The sequence below is a fragment of the Myotis daubentonii genome, chromosome 2, assembly GCF_963259705.1.
Source record: "Myotis daubentonii chromosome 2, mMyoDau2.1, whole genome shotgun sequence".
Lineage (NCBI taxonomy): Eukaryota > Metazoa > Chordata > Mammalia > Chiroptera > Vespertilionidae > Myotis > Myotis daubentonii.
This window is the reverse complement of record NC_081841.1, coordinates 96,790,432-96,807,529: the sequence shown is the minus strand read 5'-3', so window position 1 is coordinate 96,807,529 and position 17,098 is coordinate 96,790,432. Positions and strand designations below refer to the sequence as shown.

Genomic DNA, 17,098 nt, shown 5'->3' with positions numbered 1-17,098 from the left:
TAATTTCCTTTCTTGGTGACTCCTCATTGTCTTTCCTCTGGGTATTGTGTCGTCTCTTCATTCTGATTATCTCCCGATGGTTCAAATGTCGTGTTGCGTGGGCCTGGGCCGTGTGCAGTGGGAGCCTCACACCACCCTCTATTGAGTACCTTACTAGGTGTGAACATTGAGCTGGTACTTAAACAAACTTTTAAAAGGCAATTATTAACTCTAGAAAAATAAAATTATTCTATAAAAAAACAATACTATCTAATAATAGACAGACATGGTAATTGACCATACCTTCGATACACCTCCCATTGGCTAATAAGCATGGTATGCAAATTAACCACCAACAAAGATGGTGGCTAATTTGCATACTGCAGGCAGGGCGGGACAGCGCCAACTGCCATCCAGGCCCAGAAGCCACCTCCCCGCCGCCCATGACCCCATCAGGTCCAGGGCCGCAGGCCGGCCTCCGTGCGCAGACCCGGAAGCCGCCTATCCGCCGCCCGTGACCCGATCAGGTACCAGGCCACAGGCCGGCGCCATGTGCAACCACAGAAGCTGCCTGCCCGTGCCCGTGTGCAGCCGCAGTAACCACGGGCTGGCGCCTGTGTGCAGCCGCAGAAGCCGCCTGCCCGTGGCCCAGCGCCCGTGTGCAGCCATAGAAGTCGCCTGCCTACAGCCCGGCGCCCGTGTGCAGTGGTAGAAGCCGCCTGCCGGTGGCATGTGCAGCCGCAGAAGCCGCCTGCCCGCGGCCCGGCGCCTGTGTGCAGCTGTAGAAGCAGCCTGCCCGTGGCATGTGCAGCTGCAGAAGCTCCCTGCCCGCAGCCCGGCGCCCGTGTGCAGCCGCAGAAGCTGCCTGTCCCCGCCTGTGTGCAGCCACAGAAGCCGCCTGCCCGCACCCGTGTGCAGCCGCGGAAGCCACCTGCCCGTGCCCGTGTGCAGCCGCGGAAGCCACCTGCCCGCAGCCCAGCGCCCGTGTGCAGCCATAGAAGTCGCCTGCCTTCGGCCCGGCGCCCATTTGCAGTGGTAGAAGCCGCCTGCCTGTGGTGTGTGCAGCAGCGGAAGCCGCCTGCCCCCGCCCGTGTGCAGCCTCTGAAGCCGCCTGCCCCCGCCCGTTTGCAGCCGCAGAAGCCGCCTGCCCCCGCCCGTGTGTGGCAGCAGAAGCCGACAGCCCGCACCCGTGTGCAACCTCTGAAGCCGCCTGCCCACAGCCTGTGCAGCCACAAAAGCCGCCTGCCGCCGCCTGTGACCTGATCCATCCCGGTTGCAGGCCCGCGCCCGTGTGCAGTTGCAGAAGCCACCAGCCCGTGCCTGTGTGCAGCCACAGAAGCCACCTGCCTGCTGCATCCTACCATGATCCACTGAGTTATGAGGCCAGAGAGCAAGGAGAACTTCTGAGCCTGAGTCAAAATGGGGAGCGGAGGACACGGCCTCCCCCCCTAAAGTCGCCAAAGGACAGGACCTAACCTAAGCCACATCCTCTGAGACAGCCTGGTAGGCACCACTGACCCTCCCTGCAGGCCGGGTCCCCCTCCCCCTTCCCCTGTCCCTGCACAGCTGCCATAGCTCCCCACTGGCTGAGTCAGGCACAACAGGTTTGCAGCCACAGGGACGATTTAGCAGCTAATGAAAAATGGAAGAATAAACAAATAAAGCAGCTACTGCAGTGGGAAAAAGACGTTCATCAAATTCTTTGTCTCTGAGAAACTGAGGCAGCCAGCACAGGCCCCTGCACGGGACCAGGCTTCTGCTTTTAAAGAAACGTCCTGGGGTTAGAGGTGAGGGGATGCTGCCTTTCCCATCTCGGAGCTCTAGGAGGAGTCTGTGCTCCCCCTCCTGGTATTCTTAACACCCAGAGACCCCTCCCCAATCCAGGCAGGAATGTTCCACGCTGACCGCCTCTAGAAAGCAGAGAACAAAGAGGCACTTCTTGACCTCAAGCCTCTAAACCAGTGGTTCTCAAACTTGGCTGCACATTAGAATCACCTGGAAATCTTTTTAAAATCCTGATTTCTGGGCCTCATCCTCCGGAAATTCTATTTCTTTGTTATGGGGTAGGGCCACAACATTAGTAACAAAGAAACAGAATTTCCGGAGGATGAGGCCCAGAAATCAGAATTTTGAAAAGATTCCCAGGTGATTCTAATGTGCAGCCAAGGTTGAGAACCACTGCTCTAAACAGACTTGACCACTGCGGGCAAAGACCTGCAGCTGAGAGGGGACAGGTCCTGGGTGTTGAGGTCCAGAGCATGGAAGACCTCTTGGGGGAGCAGTGGATCAGGAAGCCTGTGTGCTGGGTCAGAGACACGCCTGCCTCCCACCCTCCCCTGCCCTGCACATAGACGTGCCTGGACTGGGGTGAGGAGGAGAAGGAGGACTAGAGGGAAGGAACACTGAGTGTTTGTTGGCGGCCATGTAAAAAGGACTGTGACCCTCCCCTCCCGCTGAGTCACTCCCTAAGGCAGTAGGAGACGGAGGGTCTGAGAGCAGCCACACAGCGTTGTGGCCGTGACCCAGGCACCAAGATGGTGTCCATGCAACAGGGCTGAGGAGGTGTCAGAGGACCTCACCCCAGAAAGCCCAATACTTCTTTGTGTGAGAGAGAGAAGGTGGCAGGGAGAGAGGGAGAGAGCAAATTGGACTCAAGAGGCCTTAAGGCCCAGATGAGGAGAATATAACAGGAATCAGCATGGACTTGAGCTCTGTGAGGGTCAAGGGCAGCTGGGTGGGGACCAGCCCAGACAGAAGACTGAGGTCCAGATGTCCTTGACCCTGCTCGGTTCTTTGGCACCTCTGCCTGCGATATAAACTGTCTGACATGGAAGTACAACTCCAGAGAAAGGGGTGGGGAACCTAAGTTAAATAATATTTTGTTTTTGTTTTTTACTTGGCAGAATGGGGGCTGAAGCTGAAGTTAGGTTTGGTTACTAAACAATAAAGAAAGCAACATTTCTCGCACACCCGACTGTGTGGTCTTAGTTTGCTGCTGCCTATAAATCGAGAAAAAGTTGTAAAATGAAGTACTAATCTCTAGGGTTTAGGTCAGACCAAGTAGTGTCATTCAGCCAGAAGCTGGCTCATGGCTGGCCAGTGCAAAGGTGGTGGCAGGAGCCTCTCCCACCTCTGTGGCAGCACTAAGAATGTCCAACTAACAGTTTAGGCCCGATCCCAAGGGCTCCCTGGCTGCCAGAAGGATGTCTGACTGCAAGTTTAGGCCTGATCCCCCGGGGAGTGGGCCTAAGTCGACAGGTGGACATCCCCCAAGGGGTCCTGGACTGCAAATGGGCACAGACCGGGCTGAGGGACCCCCTGCCGAGTGCACAAATTTTTGTGCACTGGGCCTCTAGTCAAAGTATAATGACTTAGCAGAGACTAAAAACAGCTAATTACATCAGGAGAGGCAAGGAAAAGGGATGGTAATAAAGCTACATCTTATCCATCACAAGGGGAAGGTACCAATCACTAAAATCACAAATCAAGAAATAAGAGTACATAGGTTATAATTTCAAAATGTGCTATGAGAAAAGTACATTTCTTAAGAAACAGACAAAAGAATTAAAAGCACCGGCCCATTGCAGCAAATTTGATAAAATTGACTTTTAAAAAAAATATATTTTGATTTTTTTACAGGGAAGAAGATAGAGGGATAGAAAGAAACATTGATAAGAGAGAAACATCCATCAGCTGCCTCCTGCACACCCCCTACTGGGGATGTACCTGCAACCAAGGTACATGCCCTTGACCGGAATAGAACCTGGGACCTTTCAGTCCGCAGGCTGACACTCTATCCCAGGGGTGGGCAAACTTTTTGACTCGAGGGCCACAATGGGTTCTTAAACTGGACCGGAGGGCCGGAACAAAAGCGTGGATAGAGTGTTTGTGTGAACTAATATAAATTCAACGTAAACATCATTACATAAAAGGGTACGGTCTTTTTTTTTTTTTTAGTTTTATTCATTTCAAACGGGCCGGATCCAGCCCGCGGGCCGTAGTTTGCCCACGGCTGCTCTATCCATTGAGCCAAACTGGTCAGGGCTAAATTTGACTTTTTAAAAAATAATGTTTTCATTTATTTCAGAGAGAGAAATGGAGAGGGAGAGAGAGATAGAAACATTGATGAGGAAGAAACATGGATTAGTTTTCTTCTGCATGCCCCTACTGGGAATCAACCCACAACCCAGGCAAGTGCCCTGATTGGGAATCAAACCAGTAACCTCCTGCTACATGACACAATGCTCAACCAACTGAGCCCAATCTGGCAGGGCAATAAATTTGACTTTTAAAATAACATGCGTTATCTTTGATTGAAATTTTTATATTGCTTTAAACAAAAGAGGAGGATAAGTTCAACAATGTCAAACATTACAGAGTGGTCAAAATAAGGGCTTGAGATATCCAGATCTATTAAACAGGTAGTCACTACTGACCCTAAAATTATTTCAGTGGGTTTGTAGGGCAATAAGTCATATTGCACTGGGTTTAAATGGAAGGTAAAAATGCTAGAATACTACTGAAAAAAATTCCTTTGCACATTATATTTATGGCCCACATTTTGTTAATTGCAGGACTTATTCTCTCCCACTCACTACACATATATGAAAGAACAAAATGAAACAATACAGTACCCCAGTCTGCACTTTTCCTGTCCCAGGAGATCATGTCATCTCAGGAGAGAGTGACATGCTTCCATCAGCAAGTGAGAGAAAAAGAATGAGTCACTTCCTTTTATTCACTCATTCCACACACCTATTAGGAGCCTCCTATGGGCCAAATGGGCCAAGTTCTGCTAGATGATAGGGACACAAAGGTGAGGACCACAAAGTCCTTATCCTCCAGGAGGTCACAGCCTAGTTGAGGGACCTTCACAGCAACACATGCATTTCACTATCACAGAGTACCTGCTATAAAAAAGTAAGTAAAGTGCAAGAGAGAAGTAGGAACTGATTACAACAGCCCTAGCAACCTCAACAACCAATGTCTAATGAATCCCTCATTCCAGGCCAGGAAGGAAAAACTTAGGGGCCCTTGATTGGATCCCTCCAGCTCTCAGTAACCAAGTGCCTGGAGATTAAATCAACATGTTAAATCTGTGAATAAGCCAAAGTAATTTCTATGTTGCTCAATATCAAAGCGAGTGCCCAGAAAAGTCTTAAAAGTTTCAGTGCTATGCTTCTACTGCCATTCAAATTCTCCTTTGCCTTTAGCCTAACTTTCCTTAGAACCCGGGGTTGTGTTTAACAATTTAATAGAGGGAAGTGAGCATTACTCAGAAAAGTAAACTGAGAAAACTACTTTGCCCAACTCCAAACCATGAAAATCTCTGCAGAGGCAAATAAACCTCTGACTAGTTGTAATCAGGGTCTCCCAAGAGCCCTCTTGGGGCAACTGTTCATACTTACAGTGCCAGTTGGACTCTCAAATATCCCAATCTTGCCATCCTCCAACACCTGGTACAGCACTCTCATGAAGTCTTTCTGGATGGAATAGGGTGTAAAGGGAAAAGGGAAATGGATGCCACCGATCTCCTGGTTTTTATCAGCCATGATCCTAAGGGGAGAAAAATATCTGGTAGTTCTCTGATGAGCCAGGAAGAACCAGCTTGAAATCTAAAACAGTTCTTAAGAGCAGTATCAATACTGATTACGGATTTTCTCCTTAGGCTCTACATTATTTGGCAAGCAGAGATCATGTTCTCTCCATCATATGCATATCCCCATGAAGCCACACCAAATCATGCAATCCACCCAGCGGCATTTATCACAAAGGGCTCTAGAACAGTGATGGTGAACCTATGACACGCGTGTCAGAGGTGACACGTGAACTCATTTTTTTGGTCAATTTTTCTTTGTTAAATGGCATTTAAATATATAAAATAAATATCAAAAATATAAGTCTTTGTTTTACTATGGTTACAAATATCAAAAAATTTCTATATGTGACACGGCACCAGAGTTAAGTTAGGGTTTTTCAAAATGCTGACACGCTGAGCTCAAAAGGTTCGCCATCACTGCTCTAGAAGAATGCAGAATACGAAAGCCCTTATACAGAAACTCCCTGCATTTCACCTGAGGTACTTTTGCTGCCTGGATAGCCTTCTAATGCCTCTTCGAGAGGCTTGGAGATTTCCTCTCAAAGACCTGTGCCCTGGGATCAAAGATGTTGCCTGTATTCACTTCTGCAGCAGTCTTCCCTCACTTCTGCACAGGGCAGTATTTGCATGACAAATGCCACTTTATCCTGTTGGAAGACCTGTAAGTAAAATCATGACACACAGGTAGAGAATTACAAGTACAATTACAGTTTTTCTGACATGGCACAGGTTAATGTACATAACCTTATTTTACAGACACCTTTAGTTTGCTTCTTAGTTCATCCTACCTTCCATTTCCGTACAAACCAGAGCTGCCTCCAAAAAAAGTTTTGGCCTCAAGAATCAGAGCCTTCTGTCTGCATGCACACACGCAGGCCGCCCAGATCACTGGTCAGCCTACAGACATCTAAGGCATCCAGCCTGATCTTATCAGCCCTGCACTTTCTGTCCCTCCAGAGGGAATGACCAGTCCTCGATGACAGCTCAGCTCCTCAGAGAAGTCTCTCCCTTTATTTTTTAAAAAATATATATTTTATTGATTTTCTACAGAGAGGAAGGGAGAGGGATAGAGAGTTAGAAACATCAATGCGAGAGAAATATCGATCAGCTGCCTCTTGCACACCCCCACTGGGGATGTGCCCACAACCAAGGTATATGCCCTTGACCGGAATAGAACCTGGGACCCTTCAGTCCGCAGGCCGACGCTCTATCCACTGAGCCAAACCACTTAGGGCAGAAGTCTCTCCCTTTAGTTGGCCACCCTACAGTGGTCAAAGACCCTCCCTCCAAATACGTGAGCATGCACACACGCAGGCCGCTCTACGGTCACTCTTTGATGTCATTACCCTGCATTTAATTTCTTCATAGTTCTTAGCACTCAACTCAATTCATCTAGTCCTCCCACTACAGTATAAGCTGCATAAAAGAAAGAATTTTGTCTGTCTTGTTCTTCCCTTCCCCTAGCACTCAGAATGCCAGGTGCTTTGACAACTATCAGGGATTCAATAAAAATTTGATGAATAAATAAACAGCCAGCTTGACATGGGGACTATAGGTGGAGGTTTCTGTTCTTCAGAGGTGTGAGTGGAGGATGTCCCATAACTTAAATATCTAGTGCAAGGCCAGTTCCTTAGTAGTTCCAAACTGTTTTCATATAACCTCACAACAACCATGTGGTCAGTATTATTACTAGCTCTATTTTATAGATGAAGAAACTGACAGTCAGAAAGGATAAGTAACTTCCCCGGCCGATGTGGCTCAGTGGTTGAGTATTGACCTATGAACTAGGAGGTCACAGATCAATTCCCAGTCAGGGCACATGTCTGGGTTGCAGGTTCCATTCCCAGTGGGAGGCGTGCAAGAGGCAGCCGATCAATGATTCTCTCTCCCTTTCCCTTCCTCTTTGAGATCAACATAATTTTTTTTTAAAAGAAAGGTTAAGTGACTTGGCCACAGTCATAACACAATTGCCTGAATCCAAGATTTGAACGCACATCTGCCAGACCTTCAAGCCCCTAAGCTTTGTATTTCCTCACTCTTCTCTCAACAGGGTAAGGTGAAAGTAGACTTGTTTACCAAACTTTAGAATAACAACAGGAAACAATAAAGAAAAAAAGTAATGTTTGCCCCAGCCAGTTTGGCTCAGTGGATAGAGTCCCGGCCTGTGGACTGGAAAGGTCCCAAGTTTGATTCCAGTCAAGGGCACATACCTCAGTTGCAGGCTCCTCCCCAGCACAGGCCCTGGTTGGGGCATGTGCAGGAGGCAACCAATGGATATGTTTCTCTGACATCAATATTTCTCTGTCTTTCCCTCTCTCTTCTACTTACTCTCAAAATCAATAGAAAAATATTCCTGGGTGAGGATTAAAAAAAAAAAAAGGAGAAACCAAGATGGCGGAATAGGGAAACACCGGAAATTGCTGCCTCACACAACAATTTCAAAAATACAACTAAAAGACAAAACAGACATCATCCAGAACCACAAGAAGGCTGGCTGAGTGGAAATTCTACAACTAGAAGGAAAGAGAGAAGCACACTGAGACTCAGAGGAGGTGTGGAAGTAAAGTTCAGAGGTACAGAGGCGCACGTGGAAAGGGCTGGCAGCTGAGGACACGGTTGTCTTTTTCAATCAAGAGGGAGTCTCAAGCTCCTGACTGCTCTGAACTCCAGTTCCGGGTGAGTCTCTGGGGACCCAGACTCATACAGGACAAACTGGACTGTCTGGCATCGGCTGGAACTCGAGGGCGGCTTTCTCTCAGAGGTACTTGCAGCGATTACTGGGACACTGAGAAGCGGGGCCTCTTAGGGTAGGACTAAGGAGCAGCCATAGCTGCTTGCTCCGCCCTGTTGATCCCCAGAAACCCCGTCACACCCAAGCTGTGTGCAGAGGCTTTTGCATATGAAAAACCTGGCCCTCTGCAATCTGAAAATTACCTAACAAACTGGGTCAGAGAGACCCAGAACTTCCAAAAGAAGGCCCAAGGCCCCACAGCAGCTTGCACTGCTTCACAGCTGGGGTCCTGCTGGGTAGCCTCAGTCAGAGGCAAAATTAGCACCTCCTTAGAGATCCAAGAGCCAGTGTACTCAGTGGTCAGAGTGGGACCATCCAGATTACAACTCTGCAGATCCATAAGGGACACACTCAGGGGGCAGACTCAGTGAGCACCAAAGCCCCACTGAAGCAAGTCTTGCCCCAGAAGGGTGTCTCCAGCACAGAAGTTCTCCCACTGAAGACATAGCTGATTCTCACAGTCAATTGGCCTGGAGGTCAATTCCTCCCAGTGATACCTATAACAATCAAGGCTTAACTACAACAAGACTGTGCACAAAGCCCACAAAGGGGTCCACCAAGAGTGTCCACCTCCGGTAATTGGGGAGGCTGAACGACTGGGCCCTATAGGACAACTAGCACAGAAAGCCACTCTATCAACACAGGGTAGCATAAAAAATGCAGAGACAAAGAAACAGGTCACAAATGACAGAAATGGAGGAAAGCAAACTACTGGATATAGAGTTCAAAACCACACTTTTAAGGTTTTTTTAAGAGTTTTCCAGAAAGCGACGATAAACTTAGTGAGACCTTGAGGTTATGAAAAAGGACAAACTAGAAATTAAGCATACACTGACTGAAATAAAGAATATTATACAGAGTTCCAACAGCAGAATAGAAGATTGCAAGAATCAAGTCAAAGATGTGAAATATGGAGAAGCAAAAAACACCCAACCGGAAAAACTAAAAGAAAAAAGAATCCAAAAATATGAAGATAGTGTAAGGAGCCTCTGGGACAACTTAAACGTACCAACATCTGAATTATGGGGGTTCCAGAAGAAGAGAGAGAGCAAGATATTGAAAACCTATTTGAAGAAATAATGACAGAAAACTTCCCCTATCTGGTGAAAGAAATGGACTTATAAGTCCAGGAAGCCCAGAGAACCCCAAACAAAAAGAATCCAAAGAGGACCACACCAAGACACATCATAATTAAAATGCCAAGAGCAAAAGACAAAGAGAGAATCTTAAAAGCAACAAGAGGAAAAAAAGTCAGTTACCTACAAGGGAGCACCCATACGACTGTCAGCTGATTTCTCAACAGAAACTTTGCAGGCCAGAAGCAAGTGGCAAGAAATATTCAAAGTGATGAATAGCAAGAACCTACAACCAAGTTTACTTTAACCAGCAAAGCTATCATTCAGAATTGAAGGTCAGATAAAGAGCTTCACAGATAAGAAAAAGCTAAAGGAGTTCATCACCACCAAACCAGTATTATATGAAATGCTGAAAGGTATCCTTTAAGAAGAGGAAGAAGAAGAAAAAGGTAAAGGTACGAATTATGAACAATAAATACACATCTATCAACAAGTGAATCTAAAAATCAAGTGAATAAATAATCTGATGAACAGAATAAACTGGTAAATATAATAGAATCAGGGGCATAGAAAGGGAGTGGACTGACTATTTTCGGGTGGGAAAGAAGTGTGCGGGGTGCAGGAAGAGACTGGACAAAAATCGTACACCTATGGATGAGGACAGTGGGGGGAGGGGGGTAAGGGGAGAGGGTGGGGTGGGAACTGGTGGAGGGGAGCTATGGGGGGAAAAAAGAGGAACAACTGTAATAATCTGAACAATAAAGATTTAATAAAAAAAATAAAGAAGTAGTAATTATTTCACTCCCTGTGGATGGTAATTATGGATTTCATTATTCCAGAAACAGCACAAGCTAAGTCAGAAGTTAAAGAAGGGTTTAGATAAATCCACAAATAGTAGATACACTATGCGCACTATAAGAATGTTTGGTGTAGCTTTTTCTAACGTCTTCAGATTGGCTGCCTGAAGGACAACCATGATCTCCCACACAAGTTCTCCCTAGAATTCCCCACCAGTGCTAAGGCACAAACCTCATGCTCATTAAATGAGGTAATAAGAGGTTATGTGAAAGTGTAAGTTTTGAAAGTGTTCATTTTCTTCAGCTTTCAATTATCACTTGTTCTTTACTTGGGGATAAACTATCGCTACAGACTGAACTGTGTCCCACCCTCCCTCAAACTCATGTGTTAAAGCCCTAACCCCCAACATGAGACTCTATTTTATTTGGAGGAGGGCTTTTAGGAGGTAATTAACATAAAATGAAAAGGATAATTAAGATTAAATTAAGGCATAACAGTGGGCCCTAATCCTTATTAAGACTGGTGGCCTTCTAGGAGTAAGAGAGCTCTCTCTGTCTTTTTTTTAAAAAATATATTTTATTGATGTTTTACAGAGAGGAAGGGAGAGGGATAGAGAGTCAGAAACATCGATGAGAGAGAAACATCGATCAGCTGCCTCCTGCACACTCCCTCCTGGGGATGTGCCCACAACCAAGATACATGCCCTTGACCAGAATCGAACCTGGGACCCTTGAGTCCACAGGCTGACGCTCTATCCACTGAGCCAAACCGGTTATGGCAGAGAGCTCTCTTTTTACCAGCCACGTGAGAACAAGCACTAGTAAGAAGGGGACCAACCTTCTGCAAGACAGGAAAAGGGTCCTGGGCAGGGAACAGAATAGGCTGGACCTTAATCTTCGACTTCCCAGCTTCTAGAACTGTGAGGGGGAAAAAACAAAACAAAACAAAGAACTCTGGCCCTGGCCAGTCTGCTAAGTGGTTAGAGCATCAGCTTGCAGCTCCAAGGGTCCTGGTCAAGGGTACCTGGGGTGCAAGTTCCCCAGCCCTGGTAGGGGCGGGAGGCAACCAATCTGTTTCTCTCCCATGATGTTTCTCTCTCTCGCCCTCTCCTACTTCCTTTCCACTCTCTCTAGAAATCAATGGGGAAATATCCTCGGGTGAGAATTAAAATAGAACAAAAACAAACAAACAAAATACTCTGTTGTTTAAGCCACCCAATGTATGGCATTTTGTTATGGCAGCCAGAGAAGACAGAAACAATTTAAAAGCACAATCCCCATTTTAAGTCCCTACAATGCTTTAACTTCACACACCTGGGAGACAACACAGCCCCAAAAGAACACGTTTTCTGCACCTACAGTTAATCCAGGCACAGCACCAGCGGGGCTGCAATGCTCCCACAGCAGGGGACACGGCCCGGCCTCCCACCTCCAGCCTCAGAGCTCTCACATCCTGTAGAAAAACCTGCTACTTGGTGTTTTATCCACTTTTCATTGCACATCCTCCAACAATCTGGTCAATTCCATTCAACCGAACCCTCTTGACTGGACCCCACTCCACCTTGCTTTTCTGAAGGGCAGAGCCATGTACAGTATGGGCTCTGAGGTGAGGCTTCTAAATTTGGGACCCCAGCTGTATTCTTGCCTAAGTTAATAGCCCTAACCCTCAGTTTCCCCGCGTGTAAAGGAGAGACAGATAAAACTGCATATCCATAAGGTTGCAGTGACCACTAAATAAGTAACTTATAAAAAGCGGTTAGCACAGATGGGTTACTGAAGTCCCTGGTGCGTGTTAGTTATTATTACTCCAAAGCACCACTCCAGTTCAACTGCAGATCCCGCCCTCACTCACCTCCCATTCGCCCTTGCACAGGTTTCTCGCCTATCAATCACACGTTAGCTCCGCCCCTCCATGTCGCCAAGGTTTTTCCCGCTCCCGACGCCCCCCGCCCCTCCGCAAACAGCCACTGGTTAGCACTTACACCGGAGGACGTCCTTTCTCACGTAGGTTCTCCTCGTCCTAAGTTTTGTTACCACGCGACACCGTGACCACTCTCTTCTCGGGCAAGACAGCTTCGCTTCAGGCCAGGCGGCTGAGGTATGAGAGAGAAAGTCGCGGAGCTTAAAAGCGCAGCTCCGCTCGATTCCCAGAGGAAGCTTGCAGCGCTGCCACGCCCCGCGCCACTGCGCGTGCTCACTTGGGGACTTGGGCGTGGTCTCTTTTTGCACCACTGCGCTTGCGCGGCGCGCTCAGGCTGGGACTGTTTCCTGGAGGTAGGAAGGCTGCAGGTGATGGACCCTGGGCCAGCCTTTCTGACCACACACAGCCTTTGGGCTTAATGCCAACCTGGGACCTCCCTTGCAGTCCTGCCCGGTGCAGGATGTTTGATCCTCTGCCTATTGGCGCAGATGTTTTAATCTCCACAGATGATTGGCTTGAAGATATGGGCTCATATTTACCAAACACTGCAGGCAAAAAGGCTAGCAGAAAATTGAGAAACCAGTATTCTGATCCTCGCTCTTGCCAGGCCTTAATATGTGAACGTGTTATTTTTACCTCTGAATGAACAGTACTCGCCTCAACTGGGTTGTACAGGAACTTGGACGTCTTTTTTTTCCAATTTCAATTGTCATGCAATATGATATTAGTTTCAGGAGTACAACAATACTGATTGGAATTTATGTGACTTACCTAGTGATCACACAATTAAATCTAGTACCCATCTGACACCATACTTACCTATTAAAATGTTATTGACTTTCCTGTATGCTCTACTTTACTTCCTCTTCACTGTTTTTATAACTGGCAATTTTTTAAATATATATTTTTATAGATTTCAGAGAGGAAGGGGGAGGGAGAGAGAGACAAAAACATCAATGATGAAAATCATTGATTGGCTGTCTCCTGCACACCCACTACTGGGGATCACCCGCAAACCAGGCATGTGCCCTGACTGGAATCGAACCTGGGACTCTGAGTCCAAAGGTGGATGCTCTATCCACTGAGCAAAACCATGTAGGGCTATAACTGGCAATTTGTACTTCAATTCCCACCTTGCTGAGAGTTTTTATCAAAAATGGGTGTTGGATTTTGTCAAATGCTTTTTCTGCATCAATTGATATGACTATGTGGTTTTTTTCTTTCAATTTGTTTATGTGATGTATCATGTTTATTGATTTGCGGATATTGTACCATTCTTGCATCCCTGGGATAAATCCTACTTGGTCGTGGTGTATGATCTTTCTGATGTACTGCTGGATCCGATTTGCTAAGATTTTGTTGAGGATTTTGGCATCTATGTTCATGAGGGATATTGGCCTGTAATTCTCTTTCATTGTGTTGTCTTTACCTGGTTTTGGTATTAGGGTGATGCTGGCTTCATAGAATGAGCTTGGAAGTGTTCCTTCCTCTTGGATTTTTTGTAGTAGTCTGAGGAGGATAGGTTTTAGTTCTTCCTTGAATGTTTGGTAAAACTCCCCTCTGAAGCTGTCTGTTCCTGGGCTTTTGTTTGCTGGAAGCTTTTTGATGACTGCTTCAATTTCTTCCATAGTTATTGGCCTGTTGAGATTTTTAGAATCCTCTGGATTGAGTTTTGTAATGTTGTATTTTTCTAGGAATATGTCCATTTCCTCCAGATAGTCTTCTTTGTTGGAGTAGCGTTGTCCATAGTATGTTTTAACAATCATTTGAATTTCTGTGGGGTCTGTTGCTATTTCACCTCTATAATTTCTGATTTTGTTTATTTGAGTCCTCTCTCTTTGCTTCTTGGTGAGCCTGGTTAGAGGTTTGTCAATCTTGTTTATCCTTTCAAAGAACCAGTTCTTGGTTTCATTCATTTTCTGTATTGTTTTTTTTTTTTTTTTTTTTTTTTTGGTCTCTATGTCATTTATTTGTACTCTAATCTTTATTATCTCCTTCCTTCTGCTCACTCTGGGGTTTTCTTGTTGCTCTATATATAATTCCTTGAGATGTAGAGTTAGATGATTTACTACCATTTTTTCTTGTTTTTTGAGATAGGCCTGTAGAGCTATAAACTTCCCTCTCAGGACTGCTTTCATTGCATCCCATAGGTTTTGGATTGTTGTGTTTTCATTTTCATTAGTTTCCAGGATGTTTTGAATTTCTTCTTTGATCTCATTGGTAACCCAATCAATATTTAATAACATGCTATTCAGCTTCCAAGCGTTTGAGTATTTTGGGTTGTTTTTATTGTAGTTTATTTCCAATGTTATGCCATCATGGTCTGAGAAGATGCTTGGTATGATTTCAATCTTCTTGAATTTGGGGAGACTTTGTTTGTGACCCAATATGTGGTCTGTTCTTGAATATGTCCTATGAGCACTTGAGTAGAATGTATATTCCGTGGCTTTGGGATGAAGTGTTCTGAAGATGTCTATTAAGTCCATCTGATCTAGTGAGTCATTTAGGATTGCTGTTTCTTTGCTGATATTTTTGTGTAGAGGATTTATCCAGTGATGTCAGTTATGTATTAAAGTCCCCTACTATGATTGTATTGTTGTCGATTTCTCCTTTGATATCTTCCAGGAGTTTTTTTTTTTTTATGTATTTAGGTGCTCCTGCATTGGGTGCATATATGTTTATCAGGGTTATATCTTCTTGTTGTATTAATCCCTTTAGTATTATGAAGTGGCCTTCCTTATCTCTTGTTATGGCCTTCACTTTGAGGTCTATTTTGTCTGATATAAGTATTGCTATCCCAGCTTTCTTTTCATTTCCATTTGCCTGAAATATATTTTTCCATCCCTTCACTTTCAGTCCGTGTGTGTCCCTTCTTCTTAGGTGAGTCTCTTGTAGACAGCAAATATATGGGTCATGTTTTTTTATCCATTCAGCCACTCGATGTCTTTTGGTTGGAGCATTTAGTCCATTTACATTTAAAGTTATTATTGAAAGGTTCTTATTTGTAGCCATTTCTCTTTTTGTGTGGCTATTTTCTTTCATAGCTTTTTATTTCTTTTTACACCAGTCCCTTTAGCATTTCATGCATTGCTGGCTTGATGGTGATAAACTCCCTTAGCCTTTTTTTTTGTCTGTGAAGCTCCTTATTTCCCCTTCAAGTTTGAATGATAGCCTTGCTGGATAGAGTATTCTTGGATTCAGGCCTTTGCTTTGCATCACTTTGTAAATTTCCGTCCATTCTTTTCTGGCCTGATGTGATTCTGTTGAGAACTAATTTGATAATCTAATGGCATATCCCTTGAATGTAACTTTCTGTCTCTCTCTTGAAGCTTTTAAGATTCTCTCTTTGTCTTGAACATTTGCCATGGTAATTATGATGTGTCTTGGTGTGGGTCTTTTCGGGTTCACCTTGTTTGGGACTCTGTGTGCTTGTGTGACTTTTTTCTTCCCCACCTCAGGGAAGTGTTCAGATATTATTTCTTCGAATAGGTTTTCTAATCCTTGTTCCTCTTCCTGTTGTTCTGGCACCCCTATTATTCATTTGTTTTTTCATTTCATGTTGTCCCATTCCTCCCATAGGCTCTCCTCCTGTCTTTTAATTTTTTTCTCCAATTGCAGTTCAGTTTGGGTGTGTTTTGCTTCCTTGTCTTCTAATTCACTAATTCAATCCTCCACTTATCCTACTCTACTGTTGATACTTTCAATGATGTTTTTTTATTTCAGCTATATCGCTCTTCATTTCTTTTTGGTTCTTACCTAAGTTATTGATTTTTTCATCCATTTCTTTTTGATTCTTACATAAGGTATTGATTATTTTATCTTTTTCTTCTTGCTTCTTGCATAAGTTGTTGATTTTTTCCTCCACCCGGTTTATGTACTCTAGGATCCTTAATCTGAATTCTTTTTCTGTCATGTTGCCTGCCTCTGTATCACTTAGCGGCTTTTCTTGTGAGTCCCCCTTTTCTTTCCTTTGGGGGTTTCTTTGTCGACCCATGTTTGATCTCACTGACATATATAGATGTTGAGTCATTCAGTGGGTGTTCCCTGGTGGCAGTGGCTCCTTGAGGTGTGGTTGCTCTTCAGGCGGTTGTGGTAGCAGCTGCTCCTCAGTTGGCAGCACCTCCTCTGGTGGGTGCTGTTCACAGCTGTGGTGGCTCTTCTGGCTGTTGGGGGGAGGCTTCACACGCAGTTGCTGATCCTCAGACAGGGGGTGTGGTGATCAGGAGGCTGCTGTTGCTTGGTTCTGCTGCATTGATATAAAGGCACAAAATACAACACAACAAGGCACAACGTACCAGGCACTGAACACAAATGTATTCACGATATTAATAACCCCATATAAAGGTGACCACTCAGACTAAGAGAATTAGGGGATAAGGAAGAAAGAAGAGAAAAAAAAAGGAGTGCAAAAATGAAATTGGGAAAAGGGAGGGGAAAAAAGTAAGAGAGAAAAGAGAGAATGAAGTAGAAGAGTGGAAGAGACTATTTATATGAGGAGAAAACTCCGATAGAACTGCCACTAATCCAAACAAATTCCAGCAACAGATCCCTGGAGATGAATGCAAACTACAAACAACCAATAATATCAAGTGAGGCAAGGAAAAACAGAAGCAAAAAAATAACTGGTGGGGAGGGGGAGGGGAAACCAACAGAAAAAGAAAAAGAAAAACAACCTCACAAACAATCCTAAAAAAACCAATATACTCAACTATCAAGCAAACAACAACAAAACAATAGAGAGAGAAAAGAAAAAAAAGAAAAAAAATTGCATAGTGAAGAAAGATAAGGGAGAGGTGTATAAGGATTTAGAGCATGGGGTTGGAAATAGGATAAAAAAGTCAGGTGAAATTTTGACAGGGGGTAAAAAGAAGGAATAGGGAAAACCTAAAGCAAGAATAGGGTAAGAGAAACAGGACAACAAAAGGGGAAAAGTGA

The 17,098-nt window shown here is 45.0% G+C and overlaps 1 protein-coding gene across 1 annotated transcript in view; it reads right to left on the bottom strand.

Annotated features, from left to right (window-relative positions):
- Positions 1 to 17,098, bottom strand: part of DDX11 (DEAD/H-box helicase 11) — a 276,819-nt gene that overhangs the window by 37,237 nt on the left and 222,484 nt on the right. Inside the window, 2 exon segments of the mRNA XM_059683893.1 lie at positions 5,388 to 5,535; positions 6,054 to 6,237. Of these exon segments, the coding sequence (XP_059539876.1) occupies positions 5,388 to 5,531 (144 nt within the window). The 5' untranslated portion in view covers positions 5,532 to 5,535; positions 6,054 to 6,237.